The sequence below is a fragment of the Apis dorsata genome, unplaced genomic scaffold, assembly GCF_000469605.1.
Source record: "Apis dorsata unplaced genomic scaffold, Apis dorsata 1.3 scaffold_133, whole genome shotgun sequence".
Lineage (NCBI taxonomy): Eukaryota > Metazoa > Arthropoda > Insecta > Hymenoptera > Apidae > Apis > Apis dorsata.
This window is the reverse complement of record NW_006263426.1, coordinates 1,341,889-1,360,487: the sequence shown is the minus strand read 5'-3', so window position 1 is coordinate 1,360,487 and position 18,599 is coordinate 1,341,889. Positions and strand designations below refer to the sequence as shown.

At 32.5% G+C, this 18,599-nt stretch overlaps 1 protein-coding gene across 1 annotated transcript in view; it reads left to right on the top strand.

The window, feature by feature from the left end:
- LOC102677882 (neurobeachin) overlaps positions 1–18,599 on the top strand; it is a 240,681-nt gene that overhangs the window by 119,228 nt on the left and 102,854 nt on the right. Inside the window, exons 3-9 of the mRNA XM_031509250.1 lie at positions 14,280–14,406; positions 14,498–14,598; positions 15,412–15,507; positions 16,921–17,042; positions 17,585–17,711; positions 18,243–18,362; positions 18,484–18,599. Of these exons, the coding sequence (XP_031365110.1) occupies positions 14,280–14,406; positions 14,498–14,598; positions 15,412–15,507; positions 16,921–17,042; positions 17,585–17,711; positions 18,243–18,362; positions 18,484–18,599 (809 nt within the window). The remainder of the gene's footprint in view (positions 1–14,279; positions 14,407–14,497; positions 14,599–15,411; positions 15,508–16,920; positions 17,043–17,584; positions 17,712–18,242; positions 18,363–18,483) is intronic.

The following is an 18,599-nucleotide window of genomic DNA, read 5'->3' as shown; positions in this document are numbered from 1 at the left end:
TTTTTTTTTTTAATTTTTTAGGTAATACGATAATGTTTTTCAAAATTCGTACTAGTAAGAGATGGACAATATATCGTATCGGAATTATTGTTTTTGGAAAATGGATATTTTCAACTATTATTATTGACATAAAAGTATTTCTTATAATGATTCTTTCATTCTCATTTTTCTTTTTTTTACGTAATACGATAATGTTTTGCTTTCAAAATTCGTACCTCTTACAAATTGTAAGAGGTGGACATTGTATATCGCAAGACAATTGTTCAACGGTCATTAGGGCGAAGAGAATTTCGATTCACGTGTACGTCGAACGATCTCGTTTGCCCGGAAACGCTTTATCCCGCGAATCTTTGAAAAGAAAGAGGCGAGAGTGTGAAGAGGAGTATAACGAGACATCTTTGTGGAGATCGAAACCCTCGAACGAACGTGAGTCAAACAACGAGAGATTCTCAGAGATGACAAATGCAATCTGATATCGGACGTCTAGAGAGGATAAAGATATTGATTGACGCGTTCGAGTCACTGGGAAAAGTAGCGTCATTAATCCACAGCACGATTCCATCTTCTCCGGAAGCTTTTCCCGAACTCGGTCTTCATTTTACATGAATATTGCTGACGGAAGGCTTCGAGTGTTCTATTTTCTTTCGAGTTATCCCTGCGACGCGACGGTAATTGTACCCTCGTACGTTTGTACCTATGGAAAACGTTTTGAATATCCGCGTATTTTTTTTTCTTTAAAAGAAGACGATCGATTTCGAAATACATTTGGATAGAAAGTAAGAGATTCCTTTGGATGGTTATAAAGAAATAAATAGAATTCGGGTGGAATGTATTTTCAGATCATGATTTTGAAATAAGTTTCATTTGAAATAAGTAAAGCAGAGAAACGCGAGAGGTGATGATAAATGAAAATGGAAATAGAATTCTTTTAGATGGTTTCAAAAAATAAATAGAATTTAAAAAGATAAATGATAATAGAATGATAAATAGAATAGAATTCTTTCAGACGGTTTAGAGAATAAGTAGAATTTGAGGAGGAGAAAGATATTTTCAGATCATGATTTTGGAATAAAATACGAGTGAAATGAAACATAGATGAAAATAGAATATCTTTTAGACAGTGGGTTTAAAAATAAATGAAATTCGGATACAAGAATATGATTTCAAATCACGGATTTGAAATATTGTTTCAAATGTGAAGGGTATCGATGAAATATACATAGATGAAAATAAAAATTCTTTCTATGGATTTTTAAAGAATAAATTTAAAGAGAATTTGGATGGAAGAATATGTATTTTCGAAAATATAAAATATAAAATTAAATTTATTCTAAATATACATATATCAAATTGTTGTTGATTTTAAGTGGTTGCTTCAGACCTTCTTATTCGACTTTTAAAAATTTTTTTTACCAACTCTCTCGTTGAAGGATCTCGTCGTTCAACTATCATCTCGTTCACTTCTCACTCTTAAGACCCACCCTTATTTAGACACTCGGAGCTAGCTCTCTTGATCTCTTGGAAATGCACAACTACATCATCTCGTTTGAAAATTCTCTTTTGCACTAATTAATATCGAAGAAGCAGTTTATCAAATTACTTTATTTTTATATTCAAACTTATATAACAGAAACGCGAAATTTAAATAATTTACAGTTGGATGCTTAGCAATCGCTATTCTTAGAAACTAATTTAAACCTATTGCAGAATTTCCATTTCTCCGACTATGCTACTCTTAGAAGATTGTGAATAGAAGATTGCGAAAAGCGTGAAAATGGCAATGAAGATGCTTTGAATGGCTCCCTCCATTTTACTCGAGTGCACCTGTGCAACGCAACCTTTTGGAAATTTCCCGTAATCTCTGTAAATATTCTAAAGGCCGCGATAATTCGATTACCGTTGGAAGAGGAGAAGAAAACGCAAGTTGTGAAACTATTCTGATTTTCGAATCTTCTTCGTATTTCGTAAGAACGAAATTTTTCATATTATCATTTCATTATAATCTCTCCTATCTCGGTTTAATAATTGAGATTATCAGACTTGTGATATCGCCTATAACTCTTTGCATTATATTTACATTTTGTTAGAAATGTTTTGTTAGAATAATTCCACAAATTGAAGTCTGATAAATTTAAATTCATAATTACGGATAGATAAGAATGCTCGTTAATTCAACTGGAACAAACGTATACATAAGCTTTCGGTTTCATGGTAAAATTTATCAGAAAGTTTATTACATTAAATAAACTTGGAACTTGGAAATTACAGATTCAATCGTTTTATAATATATTCACGGATAACACTGATCTACTACCATCTACTTTATGATTTTACACCGGTTTCGGTGTGGAACGACAAAATTTGTTGAGAATTTCACAAAAAAAACTATTTCTACACCCACCTTTTCATGGATTATAGAAAAATTATTCAATATTATCAATATTCTCAATCCATCCTCCCTTGATCAAAATTAATTAAATTTCAAAAATATGGATTACCTTTCACCCTTATTATTATTATTACCTTAAACCTTATTATTAATCGATATTCAAGCAAAATTAACTCGCTATACACCAAAACAAACCATTGAGAAAGTTCCAATTAAGAAACAGCTCATCATAATCGTAGCAAACAAAATAATTACAAACACTCGCACACATATATACACGGAAAGTTTCAACTTGGCGTTCATTCAACGTGCGACTACGAAGCGTGAAAGAGCCGACGGATACGAGATCGAGGAGTAAAATGGAATTACATGGTACAGTTACGTTTCAATTACCCCTTGGTTGTGGTGGTTCGTCTCCCTCGTCGCAGTGGCGAAACTCGCCTAAACCGATATGCGGAATTTGCCTAAGCCCGCGGTTGTGGGCCAGCTTGTCGCGTAGCTAGATAAATATGACGGCGGTGGATGCACGGCCGTGGACCGTTTCCCTCTTACTCGAACGCAATCTAGATTCTATCTCATCAACCTCGAATCTTTTCGTCCGGATTGCGTTTTTCGCCCTCTCTCGCCCCGCCTCCCCGCCCTTTTTCGAATACACGATTTTCGTTTCTCCTCCCGGCTCTGGATTTCCAATCTCCGTAAATTGGAGCTTCGGCTAAAAGCACGGGCGTACATTGATTTAGTTAAATAAGAAAAAAAAAGAAAAAGAAAAAGAAAAAGGAAAAGGAAAAGAACTGATCTTGGTGGTTTCATTCGAAGGTTCGATTGCTTCGTAATTATTATTTTTTCAATCGTTGTTAATTTATCTCGTGCAGATCGCTTGCTACCCTCTGGATCGTCCAATTTTGCGAAACGTCACGAGCAAACATGGATTAAAATATCGAGGAAATGTAGGTACATCGAAAGGGATTTATTTCTTTTTTTTTTTTTTTCTATTTAGATATATCCACGTGTTTATCGTTTTTCGGCAGATGAAATATCAGATTTCGGCAGTCACGAGCAAACGTCACTATTTCTTGTATATATAATTAAAGTAATATAGAGATATTATGTATATTTGGTGCGAGAGATGGATAAAATTTTAAGATTGAAGTTGAGAATAAAGTTGTTATACAATTATGAATAAATATTATTCGAGCATTTTAAATAAAGTAACTTTATTCGAAATTTTAATTAATAAGCTCAGTTATTATCTGCATTGGTTTGCAGGATTTTTCATACGCTTCGCTAAATCGAAAACTTTTTTCTTTTACCCAATTATTATCAAAAGAAACTCGATCGATTCACAAATCAATTTCAATCTTAAGTCACGTAAATTTACTTAATTCCTCGATATGCTAGTTTAGAGAAATCCTGTTACAATTTCTGTTACAATTGCGCAATTTCAATCCTGTTACAATTTCAAAATACACACGCATGTATTGGTCCTGTCGGGAACAATTCTCGCGCGAAGAAACAGCAAGTTGAATTTGGAGCAAAGTTCTCGCAACGACGTTCGTCAAGATGGATGAACAGTGGAATTCGTGGCATGCTCGAGCCAATTCCTCGTTGTTCCAAGAAATTCCGCAAACCTCCGCGCGATCGTTAAGTTATGACATCTATAACAGTGGTATTTCATTGTTGCCATTTACAAAACGACCATTGCTCCTCACTTTTCTAATTACCGAAATATTTGCTATTCTTTTTGCGCGAGTTTCGAGAATGGTTCCACTGGTAATTACTTTCCAAGACTGGCAATGAAGAATTATCGTAACTGTATGAAAGAAAATCATTTTCAGAAAGCATTGTGACAATTTCTAACGAGAAAATTTAATTAAAATATTAGGTGATATTATTATATAATATATAGAATGTAGAAAGTAGTCAGTAGTTATTCAAAATGTACGCCAAACTATGTAAAAATGTAATTTTATTATTTGTATGTTAAAGTTTTCTATTTTTTCATAAATTGATATTGCTTATCTAAAAAAACAAATTATTATTATTAACCATTTTTATAAATCATTTAGAATATTACAATAATAATATTCAATTAACAAAATAATAAATAAAATCAAAAGATAAATACATAAAATATTCACTTATATCCTTTGAAATAACAAAACATATGCAACGTGAAAAATATATATTTTTTAAAATCCACTGTCAACTGATTAAAATACTTAATAAAATACTATTTCTAAAATAGTCTAACGAAGACAACTAAAATTAGAAAATGAAATACTGTTTGTTCCTGTTTCGAATTGTCATAACTAAATTTATCATCTCGTTCAAATTTGTTTCGAGATATGGTATAAACGATTTTCCAGATCGTTAAAACCTCATCCCGCCCAAAGTGTTTAGTCGTAGCGCAATTATCCTTATCATCGCTTGCATTTCCATTCAATGGCACGATGCAACGTCGACGATGTTTATAACACCGTAAATATCGATCTTCGCGAGATCACGGGGCGGGCGGAAGGAGGAACGAGCCGTAACGCGAAAGTAAAGCCCGCACAGGAAATGCAAATGGAAGTCGTGCGTATCAATGCTTGCATCACTTGTTCCAAACATTCGGCTCTTTGGGCCATCACCTAAGATAATACTATCTCGCCTCGACGTACGTAAATAGTACAAAGACAAGACGGGCGTCGTTTCGTCCACATAAATTGGATACATTTGATTTTCCCCATCTACATTCCGAATTTCCTCGCGATGTCGGTATTTTCTCGTTATCCTTTGTTGCTGGAACGAAAACAGACGATTTGTATCGTGCGACTTGGCGTGAACGTTAAACCAGATGGAATGTTGATAACGTGGGAGAAAAATATTGTGCTGTTATACGTTGAATTTTAATGAGGTTTATATTAAATTTCGTTCATTTGTGTTATTTTCTTCTAAGTGTCTCTTTTTATTTGTCTGGTTGTTAGAAATTTATACCAGTTGTTTAGCTATAATTACGTATAATAAACGAGATATATTTAAATATAATATGTGCTCACGAAAATGGTTATTGGTAATGGTTCCAGTAATTAAATTATTCTAATTCTCATACAGAAATAATTAATTATCAAAATACGTTAATCGTGTATATTATTGTGATCAGAGTTGAAGAGTTGAATATTCTTTATTTAAATTAAAATTTCAATTTCGAGGAATAATAACAACACATTGTATCACGTTACAAAATATTTTATGCATAATGAAAAAATATTTTATAACGACTTTCCATTTCCCCTCTGTAGAAAATAATATTAATGAGAATTTTATTCAAAATTAAATAATTGTAATAAATATGCTATAATTCTATTTCTTCTTGAGATAAAAATACTTATCGAAACTTGATAGTTTGGATGATCTTTTAAATTTTAAACTTATTATTGCTTTCCAATTAATTGTTTCCAATTAAGAAGAAACGTAAAGAAAAGTTTCGTAAAGTCACTTTAATAATTGGAATTTTTTTTTTTTTTTTTTCGATGGCAGGAAGATAATTGCCGCTTTCGTTATTAGAAGGAACAGCATAAGGAGACACGATGAAAAATAAATGAATTCCATTGTTACTTTGACATTCGCGAAAGAAAAGAGAGGGAAATTATGCCATCATTACCCTTTAAGTCGTTCCTTCTAATCTTTCTTTATCCGATAACGTTCCTCCAAACAATATCGCGTCAAAGAATAATTGAACTGCAAATTATATATGTATACAAAAACGTGCAAATATTTAAATTGCAACATTGATAATACCAATGATACAAAATATCTATTAATATTCTTATTAATTGTAAAAAATCTTTTTCTTTTTATTCCCTTCCTATTATTGTTGTAAAAATTAATTACAGAAATATTTATTCTTTTATTCCTCTTATTAAATTGTATAAAATCAATTATATGAAATTTAAAATCTATAAAATGTGGTGTACAAAATTCCAAACGATGCGAAAATCAATAAATATTGAGAAAAGTTGATTGAAAGAAATGAGAAATGAGAAATTCGTTAACGACGAAAGGACTATTATTCCAAAACATCGAGAACAACCATCTGCAATATTATTTCGCTAATTAATCGAAAGATCCTTAAACGCAGATATCGTATATGAAAGTTTGGTTGTTTTGTTTCCGAAACAAGGTTTTCAAGGTGTTACTCGAATGTAAACGCGGAAATATATACATTATATTCACTTCACGTGTTTATCTTTATCAGAACATTGTAAACTTGTTGATTAAACGCTCTCTCCCTTACTCGTTTCGCTATTATTAACACAAATAATTACCTTTCCAATTACTCGCCCGTCACAATATCAACGCGTGAGATTCTCATCTACGAGGATCGTGAAGATGTCGATATCTAGTTAAGAATCAATATCAAGAAAGGATATTTTATTGTGGAAATTATATAGGTTAGAAATTAAATTTGAAATCGTTGACTTGTTATTAATCCTCTAATGATTTAAAAACATTATCTTTTCGTTCGATTGAATAAATGCAATTAAATTAATTTAAATTAAAAAAATTATACATGTTCTATATCCGTAATCATTTTGCAATAAAAATAAAATGCAAACAAGATTATAAATATTTGAAGCGAATAAAAGATAAATGTATAGAAGAAAATAATAAAATAATAATTATAAAAATTAAAATAATTATATATTTTAGCCAAGTTAATATAGCATCAACTTTAACCGGTCAATTAATTTTGTAAAAAATTATTTTTTATTTTTTCAAAAAGTTTAAGGCGTGGAAGAACGGTATCTTAGCTAATCAATTGAAGTCAAAAAGTTGATTAAAACCAGCCGTTGACAATGGCTGTATAGAACGAGATAAAATTTAGATTGTTTGTTCGTTTCTTGAAACAAACCGGTGCAGTGATCTTGCCTCTTTGTTTATCCTCTTCTCTCCTACTCACTCACTCACTTTCTTTCTTTTCTCTCCAAAATCTCTCTCTTCCAAAATTCATCGTTCCTTGTAATCGTCTATTTATCGTGATTGAAATTTATCGTGGAAGTATAGCTATAAGAGCGTTTTGATAAAACACATATATATTAATATTAAAGAATACAGGAAAGAAATCTGATTCAAATAGAGATCATCATATCATTTTTAGTATCATATCATCTAGTTACATATTCAATAAAATTCTTCGCTATTTTATCACAATTATCACAATTAAAATCCCAACAAAATTCATCTTGACTTCGCTATCAACATTGTGTATTTCTATCCTCAAACATCTCGAATGAAATTTCCTTATTATTTTTTCACGATTACTTCAGTACTCGTAAGTATTAAAAATCCGAAAACGATAAATAGATATTAAAAAATTCTATATTTATTTATATAAAAAAAAAAGAAAAACACGATAATTTTAGCAGACTGAAAATATTTTCACCCTGATCCAAAGTGATTACTCGGCGAGCATTTCTCCATTCGGCCGCAAACCACTTCAAACAGCCGCGTCCTCGAAAAGCGACCGAACCGAAAACGAATTTGCAAGAAGATTAGTCGGAGGTCGTCCGCAAGGAAGCTTTGTGACTGATAGAATTCGCAAGAGCGATCTTCAGACAGACGAAGACGGGGGGAGAAGGATCGGTTTTCTCGTGAAGAAAGAAGAACGAGAGAGAGAGAGAGAGAGAGGGAGAGACCTGGTCTTCTTCCAGAGTATAGATTTATGCCTGTGTGCCGGCTCGCGTTTCCTTTGATGTCGAACCCTCGTGGCTCTATCTAATCTAAAGTATGCCATACATACGTCTGGGGAGAGTACATTGGAAGGGAAGGATATCGTAAAGGGGATGCACGGCGTTCACGGTTCGCCTGTGCCGAGTTTTGAATGTTCCGCGCGGAAGTTAATCGTTTATCACGCGAACTGTGAACGTATCTCTCTCCCTTGCCGGCAAACATTCCGACAACATATTTGATTTTGCACGGAGCCCGCGCGCGATGCACACCGATCGATTCTGCTCCAAGGGTGGGAAAGGGTAGGTGATGGAAGGGATATAAGTAAGTGGGTCAACGGCTCTGTCGCGCGGAAAGCTTCTTTGATTAGCGGTGTCGAGCCGTGCGCGATGGCCTTTCGTGGAGCTCGACGTATTATGCTCGATAAATTTTTCTTGGTACAAGGAAAATTGTCGAGGGAGTATTCTTCGTGATATTCCTTCCAGGTTAATTAAGAACGGATATCGTATGCCTGTGGATAATTTATAACATTGTGAATTTTGCGCGATTTTAATTATTATAATATTTGGATATTATTTTTATTTTTACAGGAATTGATCGTGATGTTTAATTTGAAAGATTGTGATAAGATGAAAGTTTCAAATCGATATGACAAAGCGAACATATGAAAACGAATAAATTCCGAGGAAGAAAGAATTCGATCGGATCGAAGAGAATCTTATTTGTTCCGCCCATTGAAGGCTAGGTTAAATTGGCAGTGACGAATAGGAAGCATTTGGTCCAAGTAATCGGCCTCGATTATCAGGAGGAGGGGGGAAACGAAATATCGAGATTCGTAGCTGGAACCGACGGAAATAGAATGGCTAGGAATGAGATTCAAATAAGATGTCAACAATATCCGTCCTTGATTCAATTCATCAATGGATGGGCGAAGGGAATATCGACGAGGGGATCGGGGAGATCGAGAAAGAGGAGAATTTGATTAAAGGGAAGCCACGGTGGAAGCTTCTTCGATCGAAGATTGCTGATTTCATAACGATATAATTAACGGGGGAAAAGGGGGGAAAGGAAAAGAGATAGACGATTCCTCATCCTCGATACTTCCGCGATTTTCATTATTCCGATACAACCGCATCACGAGGTTATCAACTCGAGCTTAATTAAGGGCCATGTTTAAATATGCAAACGACGAAAGAGCACAACGTAGCTCTGGAATAATTGAAAAATATTCGTGATAATACGAACTGGTTTCTTTTTTTTTATTTTAAATCGGAACAAAGAAACAAATTTAAAGCTTTAATAATATTTAATAATTATTAATAATATATATATATATTATAAATTACATTGATATTTCATGAATTCTTCTTCTCATTGGATTGTGTGTTAAAATGTGAAGCGGTAATTCTTGTAAAGAAAGTGCAATCGAGGTCGGTTCTTCAGCCACAGTTCTTCCTCTCGGATTTTAAATCTTTTTAACGACGAAATCGGTACGATTTCTTTTTTTTTTCTTTCTTTCTTTCTTTTCTCCCTTCTTCTTCTTCTTTTTTCTTTTTCGAACTTTTCCTACTCGTCGAGCATCTGTATTTTCTCTGTTTTGAAAAGAGAGTTCCCCGTAAATAGAGTTCCGATTTCGCTTCCCGATATCACCGAAAGATTACGTCGCGAACGTCACTTCCCTTATCGTAATTCATCCGGAGACGTATTGAGATTAAAATCGTTGGCGAAATATAGGGCACGTTAATATCTTCCCTTGGATTGATGCTACGGAAAAATGCGGAGAAATGATCGAAATGAAAGATGGATAGTTTGAAAGGATGTAACGAAATATACCAGAATTCAGTGTTTTTCCACCACAGGGATTTTCTGGAGATAATAACAAATAATCGAGACACGATCTCTCGTGAGAATTAGAAGATGATGCGGATGAAAGATTGGAAAATTAAGTTTATTCTCGATTCGTTTAAATTCCCTGCAATTGAATTTAACGATATTTTTATATCGCAAAGTGTGTGTTGTAATTAAATTAAATATTTATACTCGATATAAAACTGAACTTGCAACGATATTTAATCGAAGAAGAGATAATCAATTGATCGTTTAAGTGAATTAATATCCCATGGAATATTATTATACCTTCTTGTGTTGAATTAACGAGTACAATCTTCGTTAACTTCTCTGCATTAATTAAACTTTGAATGTGAATTTGAAATATTTTAAAAATATTTTAGATAAAATTACTCGAATAAAATTTAAATTATTTAACGTGAATACGTCGTGTTAAAGAATTTTTGAAACTTTTAACGATACGTTCTCTATGAGATATTTATATTATTACTTGTCTTATCAATTTTATCAACTTTTTTATTAAATCATTTTCTCTAAATTGATCTTGAAATTCCAGTAAATTATTTCAATTTGTATAAAAATCGTAAGACGTGTTTTCACATTCTCTTATATGCAAAGTATGGAAAAATTATATAAATTGGTATATTAAAAGGCCAATAAATCGAGCTTGCAATTGGAAAAATTTCTGAAGATAAAAAAGAGGAATGACGTCCATCAAACATGGTAATGTTATCGAAAGAATAGCACTCTTTGGTGTCGCAATCAGCTTTAAAAGCCGTATACGGGTGGTAGCTTTTAGCGTGACACGGTTGTTGAAAAGTAGGTGGCATTCCCGCAAGTACGGTTTAATGCACCAAGCGAAATGGAGGGACGAAATTGAACGATCCCATGAAAAACACGATTGCCGAGAAATCAGCTGCGATCCTCGCGACATATATTTTCAACGATATATGTTACTTCCCGCAATAATAGCGAGCAATAATAACCGAGAAGAAATTTCTGAAAATGTAAATTGAAATCGATATTTGAACTTTTAGATGGGATATTTAACTGATTAAAAATAAATATAACATTTATATCGAAATCAAGATTAACGAAAGTTTAATTCAAATTTAAATTTAAATTCCAATCAACAAATAATGGTATAATGCACAATTTAAAATCGACGCACGATATATCGGAGAGTATAGAAATATACAAAGAAAATTTGTTTTTTTTAACATCAACTTATGATCGACCAATTCAATAATTGATATTAATATATTAATATTTCGAATTTATTATAGAAAATCAATCGTTAAATCAATAATAACAAATTGAATTAAAATTTTAATTAAACACTTATATATTCCGCGATTAATCGAAAAATAAATCACGCGAAACCAATGAAAATTCGACAGGGAATTTATACAAATCTACGGACGATAACGGAGGGAAAAATTTAATTTCACCAGGACACGTGTAATCGCGTGTTCGATCAAGAGATATATCGTTACGATAAATCTTGAATCACCATTAACGATCCACGGTGAATTCGGTGTTACCCGAGCGACATCTCATTTAGGTTATGTTTTATTGTCTATGAGCCTCGATGCGCGTTACAGCATCGTCTCAACACGAAACGATAACGATATCGTTGGAAAACAATATCCCGTTATTACAGGAAGACATCCATTGAATAAATTCGATATCAAAAATAACAACGTCAGCTGACTTGTAAATTCTTTCGACGTCTCTTTTAACACTTTCGTTAAACGAGACGAACGTTCTCTTTCATTTCTAGATGTCGCTGTAGTCGTATTTTTTTGATTCAGGATAAGATACGAGAAATAAGGAGCTTTTGAGGAGATTTTGAATATACGAAATATACGAGATCAGTGAAATATGATTCTATTATTTTAAATATAATTTTATGGGAAAACTTTATTGATGTTTGTGAAATATTTTTTTTTAAGAAATATATATTTGAACGAATTTTGAAGGAAAATTTGAAAATATTAACGAGCATTGTTTATTTGATAATAACATTTTTATTTTCCTTTTTTTGAGGTATAAATATAATCTATGTTTAAATGTTATAATTATAACGTGTTTTAATGCGTTTAACGAATATGGAATATATATTTGTGTTAATGTATCCACGTTGAAAGTTATTTCTCATTGGCAATTAAAAGAGGAAATTGCAATTTAATAGGTTGATTAACTACTCTTGTGCGTCGTATTCCTTACACGTATGTACATAGTATTTTATGCCGCAAGCTATAGAATATAATTTAGGCTATAAACTTTGGTATATAATTTCTAATGAAAGCTTTACTTGTGATATATGTATTACTTTTAACCGTTTAATTACGAAATGCACTCAATGAATTAAATTGGTGTAATAAATGTTATTAATTTATTTTGAATAATTGAAAAATCGAAAGCAAAGATGGAAAAATTATAATTTTAAAAATCTAGCTAGACGATGAAAAATATAAAACGAAGATTATATAACGATTTAAAATAAATATTTGAAAATAGAAAATCTCGATTCTTATCGTTGATAATTAATAAAAAATAAAAATTTCGTATTTTCAATTTTCAAGATATATAATTTATAAAACTAATTAAAATTTTCACAAAAAATAAGGACAAAAAATATTTCTCTACAACATGAAAATAACTATGAAAATAAATATAATTTTGTCTTGTATTAAGCACAAACATGTCAGAAGATATATCAAAGGAAGGTAAAAGTTCAAAGAGATTAAATTTGTTTTTAATTAAACTATAGGATGCACACTACATAGCTTATCGAACTACTAATTAGAAATTTTTCCGATCGACGTATGTTCTTCGAAGCACATAGACTAAAAACTTAACTTATTAATCTGCAACTTACAACTTCACTCTAGCCTTTCATTTTCTTTTTACTATATAAATATATAAAATTTATATAACAATTTATAAAATATCAAACTTGTGATACAATAATTCCAAAAAAAGAACCTACAACATTTTCCAATTAAAAATTCTTTTTTTAAAATTATTTGATTTACGAGAATCTGCATTAAATCTCTACAAGAGATCAATAATATTCATAAATGACTTAAAAATAAAGAATAAAAGTAATTCAAACACACTATATTTTTAATTATCGCTAAAATACCAAAATATATATTATATATATAACTCCACCTACCATTCCAAAGTCCTCTTTTCACACAATCTCGATCCCGATTCAATTCTCCTTAATTGTTCAATAACAATTATTCGATTTCCCGTCCTTGGATCTGATTTACTCCTATCGACGAGCTTGTTACAGATCCCTAAGGAGGGCGTCCTTCCATTCGCTTCTCTCTCGGAGGATTAACTCGCGGCGTCCATCCCGTAATTCCATCCTCGTACGAAAAAGCACCATTACATGGAATACACTTAAACGTAACCCGTATCCGGTTGAAAACTTTCCAAGGAATTCCAAATTTCGGGGAAATTTTGCCGCGGGATTTCGACTCGTTGGGCTCGTTCGCCTCGGTTTCGACGCCCTCTCCCGCGATCGTGTCGTCTCGACTTCGCCTCAGCGTATTAGCGAACGGATTACGAGAGTTCGTTGCCTGTTTCACTTTTGATCTCCGATCGGGTGACGGTGCTGGTGGATAACTTTATCAGGTTCTGTTGTGCAATAGTTGGAGCATTACGTGAACTACCACGACTTTATTGGTTGTCAGTGCATATGGGCGAATGCCTCGATTAATGCGATTTATATACATACGGGCAAATGTTAAAGTTAGGTTGCTAGGTTCCTCGAAGGAGTTTGGTGGAAATTGGGGGTAAGGAAATCGAGGCTTTTGAGTTTTATTTAAATTAATAAATTGTATATTGATTATTTTATTAATTGCTCGAACGAAATAATTGAATTTGCTCTCGTTTCTCTGTGGGATTATTACTAATTGTACTAATTGCCAGTATATTTATATCTAAATTATCAATAAATCAAGTGAGTGTGTGTGTGTGTATATTTGATAAATATGATACAAATATATAGATCGGATTAATGGAACTAATGTTTGTTTGCAAATTATTAATTAGTTTTAATTATTTATTAGATATTCGTCATTGGATAATCGTTTTATTCGAAAGTGACAAAACTTGCGACCTGAATCCATTATTTTATTGGGATAGAAAGATAAATTTCTCCGAAAGCAAAAATTTCTACGAAAATATTTCGTAGAAATACCAAAGGAATATCCTTTACTTATAGTTGGAGCCAACGTTGTATAACTTATATTTAAATTCTCATTCACTTTGATACATTAACAAATTTTTCTCACGTTCGAATTTTTCTTTTCAGGCCGAAATATGGAGCGTGTTCATCGCCATTTTGAGGAAGAGCGTGCGGAATCTACAAGCGTGTACAGACGTAAGCCTTATCGAACACGTGCTGCTTCGATTGTCCCGCGCGGAAACTGTCGTCGCAGGTAAATCCTTTATCGTTTTAATCCTATTCAAGGGGGGAGGGAGTTACAATGAATACGTAATTCGATTCACACGAGGACCAATTTTCGACAGATCTATTAATCGACATGCTTGGAGTGTTGGCCAGCTACAGCATAACGGTGAAGGAGCTGAAACTTTTATTCGGTGCTATGAAAGCTGTAAAAGGGAAATGGGTAAGAATCTATGAAAAAGAAGAGGAAAAAAAAGAGAGAGAAAAGGGGAGAAAAACTTTCCGTCGAGAGAAAACTTATTCTAGAATCAGAAGTGAACGAAACTCTTAACTTTCCGACGCAGCTCTGCAATTTTCAACTCATTCCTTCTTCCTTTTATTTCCTATATCTATTATGTATAATGTACAGTCTCCAGCCATTCGAATATTTTTTTCAGAAGGCACGATTTTTTAAAATAAATCAAAAATCAAGAATAAAAATATATTTAATTTTTTCTTTTTTTTTTTAGTTTTGCTGTTATGCGAATGAATCGATTCAAATCGCAACTTAAACTTTAATTTGTTATGTAAAAATAATGAAAAGAAAATAAAGATTTTGTCATCAAAAGTGCCAGTCAGGAAATAAACCAAACATTGATATCTCGGCAATCAGAAATCGTATCCAGATAAATAAAAAAGCATTTTAAAAAATTTCCAATAATCGTTCATTCATCGATTAAACGTTACTATTTTCGAAATTATAATAGTTTAAACTTTTTAATAAAATTTTAATAAAATTCAATGGAGTTTAAATCGAGTCATACGACGTTTTCTTCCTTGTAGACGATTATTACATATTTCATTCTAGATTTTCGTTTTTATTTTGACTTTAAGAACCGTCTCTTCAATTTTTAAATCTTCCTGCAACCTTTATACATAATTTATAATTCTATATTACAAAAATTTATCTCTCCCTATAATGATAGAATAAAACTCTATTAAAACAAATTCCACCTATTTTTCAGAATCTAATTCCAATCTTTTGTTTGTTCCACAGCCACGACACTCGGCGAAACTGTTAAACGTGCTCCGTCAGATGCCGCAACGGAACGGACCCGACGTGTTTTTTAGTTTCCCCGGTAGAAAGGGATCGGTAAGTCGATTTCCATCCTTCTCCAAACCTCACCATTCACCGGATATCCTTGTTACGTCAAAGATGCCATTCGATTCCGAACTCTATTAAACTTTCGATAAGAAAATTATGCCTTGTTTCACGGAACTTCTACTCGCGCTTAATCCGTCGAATCAAATGACGTATTGATTCTTCAACCGGCTCAACTTCACACTGGTCCAGATGCGGAAAATGATTGCAATTGTTCGAATCGTTTTGGAACAGGATCAAGATTGAACATGTGTCTCTCTCTAACATAAAAAGAGATATAGTGTTTAGAATATAGCTCGTATTGATCGATGAGACGATTCTTGCGCGTGTGATTGAAGTTAATTAATTAGGCGCGAAAAAAATATTTAATATTCTGAATAATTTGTTTTATTTTTGCTTCAATTCATTGTGCTAAAATTAAATTTAATTAAGATCTAGCGTTTGATTAATATTTCTTTTTATTTTTAAAAATAAAAATAGTAGTCTGTGATATATATTTTTGAAAAATTCGATTTATATAACGCAATCAAATATTGAAATTGTTGGAGTTTTATTTGCGCGAAGAAAGTATAAATCATTTATTTCAAAGTTAAATAAAATCTTCTCGAGTTATGAATCTCTTTCCAAGGAAAAATAAATTGCTGCCACATCGAAATATACATATATATATATATCTTATTTTTAACTATTCACTTTACGTTCGAATAAAAAGATAAAGATGGCGGAATCTTTATAAAAACTGATCGAAACAGATGTCGCTCAATGCGGGGAACGATGGTAGATATTCAATGAGTTTCTCGTCGAGATGGAAACTTTTCGATATGACAGAGGACGTTAAGCAAAAGAAGTTTCTTATTCGAAGGGAACTGTTTCGAACGTTTCCTTTAATGTACAACTTTGAAAGAGTATGAATCAAAGAAGAAGCGGCTGTTACCAAGTTCAGACAAAGTTGGGGAAGACATATATTCAATACAAAAATTTATGAAATAGAAATTTCATTGCTTTTTTTTAAAGAATTATTTAAATATATCGTCAATTTGCGAAGATGATAAATTTTTTTTAAGAAATTTTGAAAAAAGGATTGCCTTTGTTTATAATAAATTGAATTTTATTCTTCTTTTCTCAATATATAACAAAAATTATTACAAAAATAAAAAGTGTAATACTCTTTTCCAGAAGCCAGAAATCGCTTAACTATTTATAATTTCCTTTTTATTTCTCTATAATTTCTATACTGACATAAATTTATATAATATCGTCAGGAAAGCACATAAAACATATCCTAAAAATAACGATTTACATTCCAATTAAAATCTTGAACACAAAAGGAGTAATTTTCACAAATTATCGCGATAGAACATCCTCCTTCAAGTTTATTTAATCATTTCAACGATAAATTTTCAGGCAATCGTTCTGCCACCGCTCGCAAAATGGCCACACGAGAATGGTTTCACGTTTACCACATGGTTCCGCCTGGACCCCATCAACTCCGTTAATATCGAACGAGAAAAGCCGTACCTCTACTGGTAAGTGCTCTTACATCAAGCCCTCTTGCGGGAACACACTCTTGAATCGGAAGTGGCCGGCTACCTTAAAGAATCGTTTACGTTTCTGACCTTCGAGACCCGCGTCTCCCAACGCGAAACGAGAAGAGGAATAAAAGGCAGAATAGAAAATAAGAGAGAGAGAGAGAGAGAGAGAGAGAGAGAGAGAGAGAGAGAAGTGCATCGATGAAATTCCTTCGTTTCGAACATTCGAAAATTTGATTAAACGCAGCTCCGTTTGAGTTGGCGCGAAAAAAGAGGATTCCCATTGGAGCGTCGCGTCGTGCAGCAATTTGATCGCATTCCTTCACGCGGAAACGATTCGATTTCCATACGATCGACAACCGTTGTTCCCATCTACAAAATACATCGTTATTTTCGAAACTGAAATGAAGATGGAGAAATGTCGTTTAAATATAGAAACGACATTTTATTAAAATTCTTTTAAAAGTTAGATCGATATGAAATTTTGTTTTCTTCAAGATTTGAAATATGCATAATTGTGTCGATACGTGTGTTTCCAGTTTTAAAACTAGCAAGGGAGTGGGATACTCCGCGCATTTCGTAGGGAACTGCTTGGTCCTCACCTCTATGAAAGTGAAGGGCAAGGGCTTCCAGCATTGTGTCAAATATGAATTTCAACCACGAAAGGTATTATTTGTGTGATAATTGATTTTGACACGTTCCCCGTTTCTAGATAAGGGGAAATGTATGATGGCTTAAAATTTAGAAAGGCTAGATGGAAAAGTGATACAGATGAAAAGAATCTTTAACTTTTGAGAAAATTTTGAGGAAACTTTAAAGACGAATATATTCGAAGATACTTGATTATAATATAATTTTCTTCCATTTTGTATTTTATAGAATTATATTTAAATTAACAAAAAATTGTATGATTATTAAGAAACGAAGAAATATTTTAATATTTGTAATAAAAATTTGTAATTATAAATATTTATCAAAAATAAGAATATTAAAATACACTGAGACCATATAGCTTTTCATTCGATCGTATAGAAGTAACAATTGTACACAAACTATTACTATTATCTACTATTTATTTTTCCTTTTTTTTTTATCTTTTTTCATTAAAATGAAAATTATTCAGATAAAAATTGTTAAAAAAAAATTCTTGATAAAAAATATATTTTCAACAAGCATCGATAACGTTTATTTTCGCAGTGGTATATGATCGCCGTAGTGTACATATATAATAGGTGGACGAAGAGCGAAATTAAATGTTTGGTCAACGGTCAATTGGCTTCGAGTACTGAAATGGCGTGGTTCGTTTCAACAAACGACGTAAGTGAATTTGCGATATTTCGATATTTCGATCTCTATTAATTCATCACGACGATTATTAAAACGCGCGTGAAAAATATTCCTTAATCGAGAGTGAATATTGTTCGAATCTTTCTTTCAGCCGTTTGACAAATGTTACATCGGGGCTACACCGGAACTGGATGAAGAGCGCGTGTTTTGCGGACAAATGAGCGCTATTTATCTGTTCAGCGAAGCTCTGACGACGCATCAGATATG